The sequence below is a fragment of the Coturnix japonica genome, chromosome 1 (assembly GCF_054131305.1).
Source record: "Coturnix japonica strain WE chromosome 1, WE-NBRP24, whole genome shotgun sequence".
Classification (NCBI taxonomy): Eukaryota; Metazoa; Chordata; class Aves; order Galliformes; family Phasianidae; genus Coturnix; species Coturnix japonica.
In genome coordinates this window covers 90,317,697-90,334,554 of record NC_140663.1, presented here as the reverse complement: position 1 = coordinate 90,334,554, position 16,858 = coordinate 90,317,697, and the positions used below count along the sequence as shown (strand labels likewise).

Here is a 16,858-nt window from a genome sequence, read left to right as displayed (position 1 = left end):
AATGATTTCAGGACATAAGCCTCCTTGATTTCACTTAAAACATCCTCCCCATCCCCTTTTCCCCTCTTAATGTCTAGGGTTATCAGAAGGACCTTGGCAGAATTTAGGTTGGCAGAATAACGGATTAATTCCTAACATTCAAGAACCGTGATGCTATATTAATACTTCAAGAATACGAATTAGCATATTAAATCCATAAAAGCTTAGTACGCAACAGAGATCATTAACAGCTGCCAAGAGAGTCCCAGAATAGTAAAGGTACTGCCATCAAACATGCTTGGAGAGCAGAAAAACAGTAATTCTGCATCCCGATAAAAGAAAACATACGAAGTTGTTGCATGTGGCTTAGGGCAGGCACTTTCTAACAGATTCTTCTAAGACCTGTTAGCATGGGGCACTAAAACCAGCCATTTTTGGGACATGTGCACATTGTTTTCCTTGATTAGAAAGCTTTTATTTGTTTCTACCACAAAGGGCAAAGAAGTTAAAATTTCTGAGCAAGAAATGATGATTTCTAAATCACCTAAAGTTCATATGAAAACATACAACTTACTAATACAATGAGCATAACTATCTTCTTATTCATTAGAGTAATTAAAGTCAGAAGGAAGAACCTACAGATGATTCTGTGAAGCTCACACTGAAGAGATTCAGAATAATTCTAAACCCATCTGCAGGATGCCAAAAACATCTTCCTTTCACAGAAAATCACCGATCTCATCCATGCTGATAACCTACATCAAAGAAAATGCAGAACAATATGGAGCATATGCTAACACCTGCACACGTTAGCATATACTTAAACTTACTAGTTACTGATATTTGAAGTGTTCAGAAATAAAACGCTGTTGCACTTATGCTTATTAGTGATTTAGCACTCCTACAGACTGAACAGTGAGCATTAGTGCCATTTTGCAAAAACACATATGGAATTTATAGCCAGTGAAGTTGCTTATTTCCAAACCTCAAGTCTTTTGGGCTCTACACCACTAATTTAGCAGCATTGTTTCTCTCATCTTTAAGGCCTTCCTCGCCTTTTCAATTCAATGATATACTTTACTTTGTAGTTCATATTCTTAAACCTACTCTTTTCAAAACAGAATTCCATGAACAGGATTGTTTGTTGCCACTGCACTGTTCTGCTTATACACTGTGCTCCTTCCCACCCAGCACACCCCTAGAACTTACACTGGAGCTGCTTGTTAATCCATTTGTTCATGTTTTATTCATGGTAAGTGATAAATCCTGTTTATTGGAATAGTGACTAATGGCAGCTATTAAATGTGGTCATCTGACCTGTATTTAAGCTGATACAGGTGTCACATATCAGTAAAACAACCAGCAAACACAATACAACATGAAGCAGAGTATATGTAAATAATAATGCTTAAATTAAAATGAAATTGACTACTATAATTTATTTGCATATAAAATTATATCTACTTTACTTTTAATGTAGAAAATAATTAATGTTAAAAATCAAAGAGAATTTTAAGTGTGTTTCCTCCTACACACTTTGTAGCCCCATGTACTGTCTTCTACCATTTAAAGAAAAAGACCTTACAAAATGAGGAAATTGCCCAGAGCATAATCTTGATGCTGATTATTTTTCTGTGCATTGATAATTTGGCACAGTCAAAAGCTTTCCTGGAAATCCACATGTTCTTCAGAAAATTGCATTTAAGGAAGAAGAGGGAAAGTCTTGCAGTTGAATTTGTGCAGAACAATTCCACTTGCACAGTGGAGTCAGGAGAAAACTCAGAATATTCAAGTCACAGAGACACTAAATCATAGATCTTAAAAGCTTTGGAAAGTACCACAAAAAGTGTATTTAATCATAAATGTTCAACAGTTCAACATTCCAAACTGCTGAAAACGAGCTTTAAGCTGTCATGTTTTGTTTTCTAGAAGGCTTTGCTGTAACATGGAAGAAGATGGAAAACAGTTTATGCACTGTTTGATCTAGAAAGTCAGACTAACCTAAGAACTTTCGCACACTTGGGTTAAGTCAACATTTTAAATCAACAGCTCACCATAGTATTACTGGCCTGCAGTTAGAGAATGTTTACTCATTTAAAGCAACACATTCAGAACATGACCGTAATTCAAAATACAGATAAGCATGACCTGAGATGCTTTCAGAATAACTCATCTTATACTTGCGTCTTGGCACATAATAAGAAATGCCATTCAACCACTCCTCTGTTACATGTTCAATGCACGAAAAAATATTCTCTTAGGACATAAAGTAACAGCCAAGTTTTCCTAACACAGTAACAGTTTTGAAGTTCTTTCTCAAATGCACAAGTAAACAACACACATAAGGAATTTTATTGCTTTATATCCTCCTGAACCTAAAAACTGCATGAAGGCTCACAAGTCAGCACTTCTATCCCATACGCTTTATTCTCATTAATAAATCCTGTTAATAGTCAAAGTTAAGGCCATCATCCATTAAGGTTTTCCAGTACTTCACCAAGCAAATTTGACATTATATACTAAATACAAAGGAAGTCTGAAAAACCATAGCAGTAACAAGAGAAAACTGATGCCACAGAGTAAAACAAAAAAGGGAAGGAATATCCCATATGAAAGGATTACAGGATGTCTGAGCATAGAGGAAACAGATTTTTACTCAGCAGTGTAACAGGAATAAAAGTGGAAGGAAAGAGAGAAACTGGACTCCCAACATCCTTACTCCTCTGTCTATGAAACTCTACAGAACAGTTTAAACCATATTCTCCACACACTTCCACCTCAGCTGTGAGAGGAAAGAAAATATTATGTCAACAACAACTGGAACTCAGAGATTGCAAAAGCTCTTCAGTATTCAGGCTGCCATTACATGTCAAGGGAAGCAACATTTATCTACAGTGAGCATACAAGCAACTCTTACACATAATAATATGCTTTTTGGTATCATTCGTCACAATATCCTTCATTCAACATGCCCAAAAGGGAAAACAATTCAAAAATTAGATTCCCACTGGAAACTGCTTCAAACATAGTAAGAACAGTAGCTGAGCCATCAACCATGAGGAAAACACTTACTGCATTCACAATCGAGACTGAGAAGATTTCCTTCTTCCCAGAATTAAATACTTAGGATGCAAAAGAGTGCCAAGCCCCAAATACACAGACATCAAGAAAGAAGAGAGGTTTCTCCTAAACAGAAAACAAGAGTGGAAGACCTGCTATGAACGCTGTTATAAAGTCTGAAAGTAATAGTTGAAGGGCAGCCAGGGAGAATTATGCTTCTGAAGACTGAAGCTTAATCCTTGGTTCTGCAAGCTATGCAACTTAAGGGAGGTAAAATATATATTAACATCGTATTTTTGAAAGACTAACTTGACTCTGAATGACTCCCATAGAAAAGGGAATGGAGACACCAAATCCCACTTGACTTACTGAGATAACTCATTTGCTAACGTAGGGAGCTCCAATCCAAATAAGCACTTAGGAAGCTGGAAGTCCCAAATAAACACTGCACCTAGTACTTTAAATATGGGACAAGGGGTGGCAGAAATAGAACAGCATCTACAGTACAATTCTCATGTGATTCATACACACCCTTTCTTCCCTCCATCCGAACTTTGTACTAGGGCACTGACTCCATGGCATTCACTCAATGCTCAGCTACTCGATACATCTCCTCTGACACATTTTCCAAGGGGTAAACACATCTAGCACATTTCCTGCTTCAAACTCAGAAATATTAAGTTACTCTTATTCAATGTCTTAAAATACGAAATCTTGGCAACAACGTGCACAAGAAACAAGCCTAAAGACAACAGTCTCAGTGGAGCACGCGCCCTATGAATTCTACTACTTCTACATCTTAAGTCCTGCAAGCACTTCATTCATGCTTAGAATGACAAGAGACAATTGGAAAGGCTCAACAAACATTAGTCTACCTGAACAGTATCAAGTATGTATGGGTAAATTCATCAGAAATTTAGGCTTATTGAAAGCCAAAAGGATGGAGGAAATTGCTCAGGGACTTGATTAGTTTACTGGCAGATAAGCATCAAACATGCTTTAATCCAGCTCTGTTTTTACACATATTCCTGAATGCTGTTTTCTAAACTCAAGTTATTATTAAGTTTTCAACAGCAGGACAGACTTTTACACTCAAGAAAAATATTAATGTTGATTCTAGTGATACTGAATGTAGCTGTTGAAAATAAAGTTTTGTTTTTTGAGACACTTCCCTTTTCCCTATGAAATAAAATGGGTTTCAAGTATACATGTTTCTTTAATGCATAAATAAAAGTCAGTATTTCTGGAAATGTTTAAAACTTGCTAGTGTTTGCTGTCACTCACTGCCAATGTATTTTAAGGTATTTCATGCTATTAATGCAAATACAGCAAGCCACTGATAACTGCATTTGACTAAGTTATCTAATTGGTGGCTCTAAAAACAACATACATTGCATACGGAAACTGTCAACATGTCAAAAGCATATTCCTTTTTAAACAAGCAGATCTGAAAGAGAAGGATCTTTTTTGTCTGCAATTTACTTTTAGATTGTATTACACAATATATCATTGTGACTGACAGTAGTTAACATTTAGACATTGTTGACCCATGCGATGTGTCAAGTTTCAAAAGACTCCTAAAGAAAGCTTAAAAATATTTCCACACAGTCAGTGCAACCCAAGGATTCAATTTGTCCCTGTGGATAAATAAATATGGTATTAGCTAATGCTCTAAATTAACATGCATTAAATTTCCTGGGGTGGCTGTCTGAAACACAAGTCCTTCTTGCTGACAGACGATATTAATAACCTAAATTTTCAACCAATTGAAGTTATAAACCTTTCAGTGGTTTACTTGAATTACATTCTACAGACCTAATTAGGGCCAAACCACTGTAATTCCCAATGCCACAGATTTTCATATAATATGAAAATATTCATATAATTCATATAATATGACCATAGGAACTAGCTAGTCCTCCTTATAACCAATTTTCAAAGTTTCATGTGAGGTATAAATAAGATGAGATCATAGGTCTAGATCTTTTACATTCCGTATCCCCTTATCTTTATCTCAATGGCTGATGAATTAAAATTCAAACTCCCTTTAAAATATTTCTTTAAAAATCTGCTGTCTCTTATTAATAGAGAGAATATTTTATGAAAATAGAAATACACACAAAATCAGTAGTCCTGAGACTCTGAACTGTTATGGAATGTAAAATCTGATTACAGAACAGAGAAGGTAAAATGCTAAATCGTATTAGCTCTGCAAAGACCTTTACTGAAATAAAATGCTCCTCTGTAGCAGGACCAGCACAATTCTGCTACCAAAAAAAAGACCTATGAATGAGAGGGAACAGGGAAAGGAACAGGGAGGAGTAAATTTTCAAATGATCCCAGGAAAACAGAAAACTCGAATGTGATAATTCGTTAGACGCTTAGAAGTCTAAGAACAGGAAAAAACTCTCTTAGGTGGTAAGGGAAGTAGAAGGGAAAGCAAATACAGAAATAGCATCAGCGGGACTAGGGAAGTGACAGTCTCCCTATACTTAGCACTGATGAGGCTTCCTCTCAAATCTCTTCAGGTGTGTGGTCCCCCATTATAAGAGAAACATAGAAGTGCTGGAATACATCCAAAGAAAGGCAATGAAGTTGGTGAAGAGTCTAGAGGAAAAGTCTAATGAGGAGTGGGTGAGGGAACTAGGGTTGTTTAGCTTAGAGAAAGAGAGGCACAGGGGAACTATCCTGGGATCAAGAATCACCTCCTCTGATCTGTTGGCCATGATTCCTTTGATGCAATCCAGGATGCAATTGGCTTTCTGGCTGCAGGCTTATGTCAAATATTTCATTCACCAGTAGCCCCAGCTCCTTCTCTAGAGGACCATTCTCCATCCAGTCATCACTACAACTGTAGTAATGTTAGGGATTGTCTCCACTCAGGTGCAGGAATTTGCACTCAGCCTTCTTGAACTTCATAAGGTCCTCCCAACATGCACTGCTGTGTAAAGCCTATCTCCAACTTTTCACTGGTAAGCAAAAGTCAACCATCCCAACACTCCCAAGGGAGACCATTTTGCCTTTCTCCAGTTACTGGAAATTTCTCAGACTCTCAATGGCAGTAGCCTTGCTAAGACTTTGCCCTCTTCCCTTAGCTCCACTGGACAGAGCTCAGTGGGTCCAATGGACTTACATGGGCCCAGCTAGCTTCACGTAACCTCTGACTCAGTTCTCATCCACTGCTTATAGTTCATCACTCACAGGGAGCTGAGAGACCTTATTAGTGAAGTGAGGCAGAGCAGACACAGAATAACTCAACTTTATATGAGCCTGCTATCACTAAGTCTACTGATTCATTCAGGGATAGTCCCAACTTTTCCTGGTTCAGATTTTTACAACTAGTACAAGAAAAAAGAAAAAGTTCTTTTTATCATAGTTAATGCTGTCAAAGGATATTTAAGTGAGTTTTCACTTTCCCAACACCACCTTCTCATGCTTGGGCAATGTTTCCAAACTCCTCAGTAGCTCATCTTTATTTCCAGATCTTCACTGCCTATAAGTAAGGCTTTGTCCACATTCTCAACCAGATCAGGTGCTCTGTAAAGATGGCACCCTGTGTAGTCTGTTATGATCCTCTCCTTTTTTTTTTGGAGGAAAAAAAAAAAAAAAAAAAAAAAAGACACAACTTGTTCAAAGAGAAACATGAGAGAAGTCTACAGAAATGTAACAGCAGTCAACTTCTGTCTTGTCTACCAACTGACAGGAAAGTCACCAGAAAAGGCTAGTGTGAGCCAGGTTCATAAATAAAAAGAGGCAGTTCTGCAGGTAGTACAGAGCTCAACTTCAGAATTCCTACACAAAGGACCTTGTGAAAAGAAAGAAGACTGCAATGCTGAAGGGAGACAAGTGCATAACAGAGAAATCCAGGGGGTATTATCAACTAAAACTGCAGAGAATCAAGAAGCAATGTCTCAAGATTAAAGCAGCTGAAGGTTCTGATTTGATTTTTTAAAAGAATAGTAACTCATTCTGTTTGTATTTCTCTGTGAACACGCATTTGTGTAAACTGTCAGGCAGAACACTGATCTAAATGGATTTGGCCAGAAGTACAACACCCGCTGTTAAAGAAACAATGCACTCACTAGAAGCACTTCAGCACGTTAGTAACCTGTTAAAAATGGGTATTAAGCATTTCATTTGATTCCCCTGAAAATCACAGCAATGAAAAAAAAACCCGTTGCTTATTGTAAATAAATAAAAAACATACTGCATTCCAGATTCAGCCACAGATGTTTGTGGTATTGGATGATTTTGAAGGTATCTACAAATGCATACCTGGATTTAAAAGTCCATAATCTGATAGTAGAATATTATACTCCACAAGACAAGTAGCAGTACCTGTACTCACCTATTTCTATCTTTTTAAAACATAAAGTGTTTTCTAATTAAGTTATAACAAGAATCCTCCATGTAGGTAGTTGAGCTAAACAATTATTCCAAGTCAGCAACCAGCCATACATACACAAAAAAACCAGACTGAAGAGCTCATATACTGACCATATTAAGTAACAAATCTCCAAACACATGCAGAGGCATCCATATCACACCTTCCCAATTCCTGTTTCTCAAGTTTAATTGCCTACAATTTATTTCTTCTTTTCCCCTACTGTGCTACGTGTCGCCACGTAGCTATGCTAGTAAGCACTCCATGACTGAGCACACCTTATTTACCAGACCTAGTCAGCCACCACCTTCCAGTCATTTGCATATGTTACTTTTATATAAAAAGTCTGTTCCTCATCCCTAATCCAATTTGCATGCTTTTTGGCATTCACAGCTATCTTTGATATCAGCATGAGCTACAGGCACTCGAGATCTTCAAAGACTCAACTCCTTGTCTTCAACAACTTTTTAATAAAATAATCATTAAAAACTCACAATTTGAAGCTTTACTTGGTTATGCTGTAGTACTTTATAAACTTCAGGCGTATATGTGAGCATGTTAAGATGCACCATAAATAAAGAAGTACTCAAATATGTCTCATTCAATGCCCTAATGTTCCTAGAAAAATAGATTTCTTAAGTTATCCCCTCAAAATATCTCACATCATGTTAAATACAATGAGGAGCTGACCAGAAATGGTGCTTACCTGAATGACAGCACTAAACCAGCATGTATTTCCCACATTCTTCAATCCCACCGGACAGTTGTCTTGTCGCTTCCGATCATAAGGGTTTGGAGAGTCACTCCATACCTCTGGATGCGTCCTCTTTAAACTTGCTTTGTTTTCTGCAATACTGGCTTCTAGAACTCTTTGGGAACAGAAGGAAGTGGGAAAAAAAAAGTGAGCCAAAGCTAAAAAGAGACGTAGTAAAACACTTTTGTTTACTAAAGCAGACATCTTAATTGCATCATTTGATAAATGACTGCACTGAACTTGGCTTTAAAATGGATTTACACACAATCTTATGACTTCAAAACCAAGACTATTTTACAGTTAGATATATTACATTAATTCTGTTACCTTTCCAAAAAGTGATAGCAGAGAAAGAGTGGCCCTATTACAAGAACTTTCAATACCATATAAATATCAATAGCCATATCTCTAAGTCATTAATTATTTAAGAATCAGATTCAAATACGATGGTCAAAAAGCACTTTCAGGCAGCACTGAAAGCTGTAGCACTTTCATCTATAAATGCTTTCATTGGTATGTAGGGCCCAAAGTCATCAGTACTTATTTTACTGACAAAAGCTACCTAGCTAAATTTCAAAAATGGACAATCTTTATTTCCATTTTGCATCTTATGCCATAGTACTAATTGCTTTCCATAGCTAATAGTTACTTTGTATTTGCAGAATGCCCTTATTGAACATGACAAATCTGACAGGCATTATGCTCCCAAACTCAGGCTTCACTTATTAAAGCAGTTTCATATCAGCACATATCCTTAGACTGATGACAAAGCACACCTCAAATGTAATTTGTGGTAGTTAAGTATTCTAAATAGAAAGAAACAGATACACTCAGGTCATAAAACAATGTTTCAAAATCATAATCAACCTTCCCTGGTGGGAGACACTAACACTGCTACTATCCCCAGTTATCAAGTCCCAACTATTACACAAAAGACTAAGGAACTATTAAGTCTGGCAAGCACAGCGCTTCAGGAGCTGTATGTCAAACACCTACATAGTCTGTGCAGCCTGAAGGGTTGTCGTCTTTGGTTCTGGGTTCACTAAACCTCAAAGAAAGAACACACTTAGGGTAGGTTCCAAACCAAGTTCCCAAAGGACAACAACTTGAGCATCTTCTTGAAAAATAGATATTAAAAAAAAAAAATAAACAATAATAGAAAACACAAAAGAGCAGGAAAAAGCTCACACTACACAGCTATTGGTTTCCTACGTGTTGCATTTTTTGTTGGCAATGTTCTTGTGAAATTAGCAAAAGATATGTTACAAGATATACTAGAATGAAGAAGATATGCTAGAATGAAGCATAAAGGGACAAAACCTGATTCCTTAGGATTTAAAAAAAAAAAAACAAAAAACACCCCACCACCTCCTTCATTCAAAAAGTGTCAGACAGGCAGCATATCTCTGCTTCAAGAGTAAAAGTTCTTTGATGAGGACATTAAAATCAAATTAAAAGTCTTACGTATTTAAAATACTTTCTCTTTCAGGAAGAATATCTAAATTCTTGCTTAAACTAAACTGAAAGGGATCTTTAAAACTGCCTACAAGACTGACAGACTGAAACAAAATCAGAACTTTGCAATAGGACCAAAACACCTTCCATACCACCTTCACTGCATGCAAACGCTCAAACTTTATTCCCTCCAACTTCAATAATATTTCTAGATTAAAGTTCTGAACATGCATATTCTCGAACTGTTTACAGAGCACAAAAATAGGCCATTAAATCAATAAATTATCCTAACAGTAACTTCTTTCTTGTATTTTTTCTTTTTTTATAATTATTTATAGCAATTAAGGGATTTCCTCAGTTCTAGATCCACCTCAAATCTGACTACACATCTTAATAATGCAGCTGATTCTCAGAACTTCCTATTTTCCCTCATTTTTACATAAAACATTATTTGTCTTCAAAGAAAATATGCAATTGCTGTACATTCTATAATGTCAAATTCGTTTGGGGCCACAAGGATAGCTATGATAGAAACTAGAATAAAAGTGAGCATATTCAAATTGAGCCTGGTGATCAGCTCAAACCAGTACAGCAAGTACGCCTCTTCTGTTTTACTATAATGTTCACTAGAACTGAAACAATGAAGTCCCGATTTGAGATACTACCTTGACAAAATATCTCATTCATGCTTTGCTCTTCAACAAGATGAGTAACTTTACAGAAAGTTAGCACAAGGATTTAGCAATTCTGATCAAACAGCTGAAATACCCTTTCTACAACCATACAGGATCACAGCAGCTGTTAGCAGCAGCAGAACCACCAACTATGTGCAATGAATGGCATGTCTCTAACCTCACTGGGCCAAAGGCTTCCCTACCTCCAAGTTTTGGAATCTTGTTCAGAGGGTAATTTTCAAATGGGGATTAGTTAATGCCAGGCTTTGCATGAGACTTGAAAGCAGTGTTTTATTTCTCTCAGTAACAAACTAGGTATAGCTAAGCTGCTTTCCATAATCATTTTCAAGGGGCTAGCTAGATAATGCAGAAAAGCTAGGGTAAAATATGTCCAGAGGTTAACAGTTCAGCCAAGCTACTCTGACGAAACTCATTTGCAGGGAAGATCAGTAGCAGGCTACTCAGCAAAAAGATTGTAACTCTCTTAGAGCTGGACAGTCAGGACTATCCTCAACCTCACCAGTTTCATGTTCTATCCATACGGACAGTGCAGAGTTCCCACCAGTTTTCACGACCATGTAAAAAAAAAAAAAAATAGTAATAATAATTAAATGCTCAGGGATTGCACACATCCTTATGCCCGCATAGTACAGGATTTCATTTTAACAAGGCCACTACTCTAGGCAGAATATACATGTCAGCTAGTTTCTCCTTTCAATCACCTTTCTGACTTTCCCAGTAAAGCCCTATCTGTCCAGTCTCATACTCCTTCGATCCATGAAAAATCATACAAATGGGAAAGGCTTTTTCATATGTGCAAATACATCAAAAATTCAAAGGTCCCTTGGAGATTTAAAGGAGAACAGTAAGTAGCTCTAAACACATTATGTACAAGACATTCAGCTTCTGGACATTTGGATGTTTTCAGCTACACTCCTCTTAACACCTACATAGCAATCAGATCTGTCCCTCATTAAGCAACACAAGGCAATTACATTGAGAAAGATAAATTCTACATGCATTACAACATTAATTACACAATTCAAGAAATTCCATTAGGGATCCTTCTGAAAGTTTAACAAAATCAGTGTAAGTCAGATTCCAAACCAAGGTAAATACTTTTGAAAGAAATCCCTCCATGCCTAAATTATTTATATATGAACACATCCTCCATTATTAAAAATATTACTGAGCTCCTATTTGATTTCTGTTTATTATTTAACTAAATGGAAAAACAAAACCAAATGGCTGCAAGTTTGACCTGTTTACAACCATGCTGTTCTACTTTTTGTTTTTACAAGTCCTGCACAGATACTGTTTTCTATTGGAATGCCAACATTCTTCTATGGGGTGTTAACTACAAAGTCTAATTTCTTTCTTTTTTTTTCTTTTTTTTAAAAAAAAAGTCTGAACTCCTGCCCTTAATGAAAGTGATTGAATGGCTCAGAGCAAGAATTTGTTTCTTGTCTTTTTACCATTTTGAAATAATTTGCCATCAATTCAGGGTGTACCCTGGCATGTAACTGAATTAATCTAGTACCTCAACGTTGCCAAAATCTCACATTCCCACTCCTCCACGCCTCCATTCAGAAATGAAGTCTCATCCCTTTTATCATGACATGACACGTTTCGCATATGTTCTTGAATATTCTTGTATCACTTTGGAGCTGGACTGGTGCAACAAATGCTCCAAAGAATACCTCAGCAAGCAGAGAAGATGCATTACAAGAAGTATTCCATAGCCCCGTTGGTAGAAGCAAGCTCTTAAATTGGCACACACTGATGTGTGTAATTTTGCCACCAAAAACACCTAAGAATTTTGACAAAATAGAAGACCAATATTTTTCTCTATATATAACTGAAATGTGTCTACATGCTTTTGTAAATTATATGTGGAAAAAGAACTCATACTATTCGCTGTCTCCTAGAACCAGAAAAAGCATGTCATAAAACACGTTGAATAACTAGTTGTAGGGTAAGAAGATAAGCCTAGAAAGGGCTTTTTAGTCTGAGAAATGAATAATAATGGCTACAGGAGAGAAAACACTAGATCTTCTACGCTTACAAGAAGCAAACACAGTAGAAGCAGTCAAAAGCTTGGGAAGAGATTACAAAAAGAGAGAGAGATAAGCAGACTTCCATATACAGAAATAGGTCCGTATTTCTGAGTGACTGCCTAAATCACTACCCTCTAATTATGACAATTCTGCTCTTCAAAAAGGAATGTGTAAGAGCTGCATTTCTGGCTCAAAACTTTTTCCATTCTTGTGAACACATGCATATCCTGAGGTCCTAGGGAAAAAAAAAAACAAACAAAAAAACAAAAAAAACCCTACCCTTTAAAACTTACTGCAATTATTAATAAGAATATAAATCTCTCTCGTCCCACTTTTCTTTCCAAAAATATCTAATACTCAAATAACTAGATGGTTTTAGTCACAAATATCAGGGCACGCATTGTTGGAATACTTATTCTCAAAATATGTGCATTTTGTTTTCAAGAGGAAAATGAAAATGACTGAGTAACACTAGCTATATTCTCAGAATTGGACTTAAGTGGCTAAGCCATTTTGTCTGCCTAATACAGTGCACTGAGGAAAAGAATAATTGTGGTAAATTCGCCCCATGTAATTTTTTTTTTTTTTTTTTTTTTTTTGGTACAAGCAAGCCGTACTTAGCCTTCCAACCCTACGATCAAATCATTGCTGTTTTTCCTCAGAAGAAAACACAGATGAAAAAAGCAAAACCCTTCACACACAACCCTACGCTCAGTCTTAGTCCAAATATCAAATATTTCATAATCGTATCTATATTTATATGTAAATATACACTATACAAAGATACTGTAAAATTTATTCAAGGTTAACTTGCAGACTTTCATCATTCCAAAGATGCAGAAGTTCATAAAATTTTAAAACAATTTAACTTCATGTAAATCTAATAAATCCTACTTGTTAAGAAGTTAGTAACATACTTTATCGGCTAAAAATATAGCAGCTGTTCTTAGCATACTCAATCCATCACATTACAACCCCCACTCCCCCAGATGCAGCCATACAACAGGTAAGAAAATGTTACTATAAAATGAGCAGTGTAACAAACAGGATAGAGTATTTATTAGCTTTTTAAAAATGTTTTTAATTTGTCTGTTTTTCATTGCTTGTTACCTGATATAAAAGAGAAACTTTTTAAGTCCTACTTAAATATGACCACATACCCTCGATCTCCATTCACTTCCTCAATATTTAAGCAAATTCATCAACATGAAACATACTATTAACTCCTAGCCCACACATAATAGACTATTTTCCAGTTTAGAACATATAATATATTAAAGCAATATCCTGAAGCCAGGCATATAAGTAGCACAAGTGAAAACAAACAAGTTATTCTTTGTTAAATTAGAAAGTAGTAAAAAAAAGCAATACAGGCCAATCTCCAACTCTTTAATTTAATTTCTGCTTTACATAAGTTTTTTGTTTACCTGCTAATGGCTTGTTCCTCATCTGTTATTCCAGTCTCCCTGAATGCCCTGTTTGATTCCTCCAAACTCAAGGCAATTGCCCTCTGAAGATCATCTTTATCATCTCCAGTGAGATCAATCACATCTGAAAAGCAAAACTATCTTTCTCAAAATTAAATGTGAAACAGAATGAAAGGCAAGTCTTACTGTAGGAGATAGAAACCCCAAGGACTGCTGATCTATATTTGAGTCCACCCCTCCTGTGGTCTGCTCTCTTCCAACAACTAACCATGCCAACCACCTCAAAACCAAAGAAAACCTCATCAGTTTGCTCTTACTAGGACATGACAATCAACAGTCATTTTTCCTCCTAATGACTTTAGATTTATCTCGCTGTTTTACGAAACTTAAATACCTGTTGTTTCTGGAAGCCCTTTCAAAGAAATGTACTTAAGTGTACTTAAGAAATGTACTTCAGCTACCATAATCAGTTTCCTCCTGGGCACATATGGTGAAAACAACCTTCTCTTTAAAAACGATACCTGAACTTTTTCCTTCCATAGGAATGTGTGCCTAGCTTCACCAGAATACAGGAAGAAGCCCTAAATTCTACAAGTGTTTCCATACATGGGGACTTCCACAGTTTCACTGCATGTGGGACATCTCCTTTCTTAACATAATTCCTGTCCACGTATCCATTTTCTAAATGTATTTAAGCCTAATTTCTTTCTGCCAGAAGTATCCTTCTCAAAGGGAAAAAATAAGAGAGTAAACAGAAAAATCAGAGTAAGGATTTAACATGGACAAGAGCAGAACACTGGATGGGTTACTAACCAAGTAATAAACTGAAAAACAGCCCTATTCTTACCACCTGTCCTGCTCAAATTAACTTAAGAATCAGATCCTTGCAGCTTCTGCACAACCCCGTTTCCTGGATGTGGTAAAAGCTTGTTTTCCTCTGTGGAATAAAAATGAGTGTTACTGCCCAGACTATAGCTCTGAACCAGGCATTCCCTAACTGGGCACAGACACTTTTCAGCACAGTCATGGACAAGAGAATTGCCTGTCAGCTGTAGGAGACCTTCAGAAAAATAGAACATCATTGGTTACCCTGATTTCAAGGGACAAAAACTGCTTTGTGCAAGTCAGCCAGATGGAGAGAGAGGGGAAAGTGCAAAAGTGACTTTCAGATGTGGTGGCAGACAGAGGTACACGGACAGCTGGCACCATGCTGTTTTCCTTCCCTACTCAAAGGCCAAGTTTATCTAAAGAGCCACAAAAGACATTGCTCTCTGGCCTCAGGTCTGAGTGTCAGAAGTTGAAAGACTGCAGGAAGAAGAGAAACATATTCTAAGTCGAAGGCTAGTCATGAAGAACTGAAACTGATGAGAAGATGGAAAAAATGAACATTTCTGTTAACAGCAGCATCTTTAAAAATTAGTTTCAACTAAGGCCCTTCTTCCTCCAAAACAATGATGACTGAACACCAATTTCACTTAGGAAAGTTTCAAAGGAAGCCCTCTTACCTGCAAATTAAACTATGAAATCTGTCATAATCTGAAAGTATGAAAAAACACTAAGACCACACTTCATAATTTTGTTCTTATGGTTTTTACAGTCAACTCAAACACTCTGGTATGTTAAAAGGATACTTTACTCAGATGCCTGAATTTCTCCTTCTTAAGTACATCAGGAATCATCAGCAGAGGTCAGACCCACAGGACTTTTGATATGTGAGCTGCCATGGAGAGAACAAAGTAATCCAGACTAAAACAGTTCCTCAACCTGGGTCATATACAAGCATAACTTTGTTCTACAACCTGTGAGCAGAAGCAAGGATAGAAAGGTCAAGAGCAATGACAGTGTCCTGTGATTATGCATGCTACCTATTACACTCTAAAACACATTGCTTATGTTCTAGTTTCCATTCACTCATAGGTAGTTCCACAAAAACACCTCATCTCCACTGGAGAATATCTGTTTTTTTCTGAGAACTACAGTAGAGGTCTCAACTGAACATGAAACAAGCTATTAGCCACATGTGCTGGTGGCGAAGCAGGGGATTACAATAATCACTTGGTTATGGAGAAGAAGAACCCATTAGCTAATCTCTTCTAAAGTAAGAGTGATGGAACTTTTTTGATCTTGGTGTGCTGATAAACAGTTGGCTGAATACCAACCAACAGTGTGCCCAGGTGGGCAAGAAGGCCAATGGCATCCTGGCTCGTATCAGAAATGGTGTGGTGAGCAGGACTAGAGAAGTCATCCCGCCCCTGTACACGGCATTGGTGAGGCTTCACCTCAAGTACTGTGTTCAGTATTGGGCACCTCAGTACAAACAGGACATGCAGGTAACTAGAGCAGGTCCAGAGAAGGGCAACAAGGCTTGTGAAGAGCTCGGAAAATCAGCCCTATGAGGAGAGGATGAGGGAGCTAGGGCTGTTTAGTCTGGGGAAAAGTAGGCTGAGGGGAGACCTTATCGCCCTCTTCCAGCATCTGAAAGGTGCTTACAGTGAGAGTGGGGCATGTCTCTTCTCACTGGTGACAGGACGAGGGAAAATGGCCTCAAGTTGCACCAAGTTAAGTTTAGGTTGGACGTTAAGAAACATTCTTTTACAGAAATGGTTGTTAGACACTGGAATAGGCTCCCCAGGGAGGTGGTTGAGTCACCATCCCCGGATGTGTTTAAGAGCTTTTTGGATGTGGTGCTCAGAGATATGATTAAGCAGAAGGTTGTTGAGTTAAGGTACTACTGTTAGACTGCGGTTGGACTTGATGATCCTTGAGGTCTTTTCCAACTAGAGCAATTCTATGACTCTATGACTTTATACAACAGTAAAGAAGAAAGATAAACAGCATTTTCCAGAAAAGAACTCATGATACAGATGGATGTTTTGCTGTTACCAAAAGCTCTCAGTGTTATAAAGACTGACGCAAGAAAATTTAACAAAGTCAAAACAAACTCCAGTTTCCATTACTTTTCCAATTTCTTTGCAGCTCCCCAGCTCCTCACTCTTCATTAATTTATAGCACAATTGCACGTGTTAAAAATGTTTTTGCATTCATATTACAGTAATTATACTTCTTAA

General features: G+C 37.1%; 1 protein-coding gene across 9 annotated transcripts in view; it reads right to left on the bottom strand.

Moving 5' to 3' along the window:
* The window catches only part of USP25 (ubiquitin specific peptidase 25), an 86,547-nt gene that overhangs the window by 44,175 nt on the left and 25,514 nt on the right, over window positions 1-16,858 (bottom strand). For 7 of the 9 annotated variants that reach the window (XR_014938858.1, XM_015880498.3, XM_085527573.1 and 4 more), the window contains exons 4-5: window positions 13,791-13,914; window positions 8,130-8,292 (exon numbers count right to left, since the gene is read on the bottom strand). Coding sequence is in view for 6 of the 9 variants with exons in the window: in XM_015880498.3 (XP_015735984.1) it covers window positions 8,130-8,292; window positions 13,791-13,914 (287 nt within the window). In the remaining 3 variants the exon portion in view is untranslated. The remainder of the gene's footprint in view (window positions 1-8,129; window positions 8,293-13,790; window positions 13,915-16,858) is intronic. The other 2 variants (XM_085527583.1, XM_085527589.1) reach the window with 1 other exon arrangement.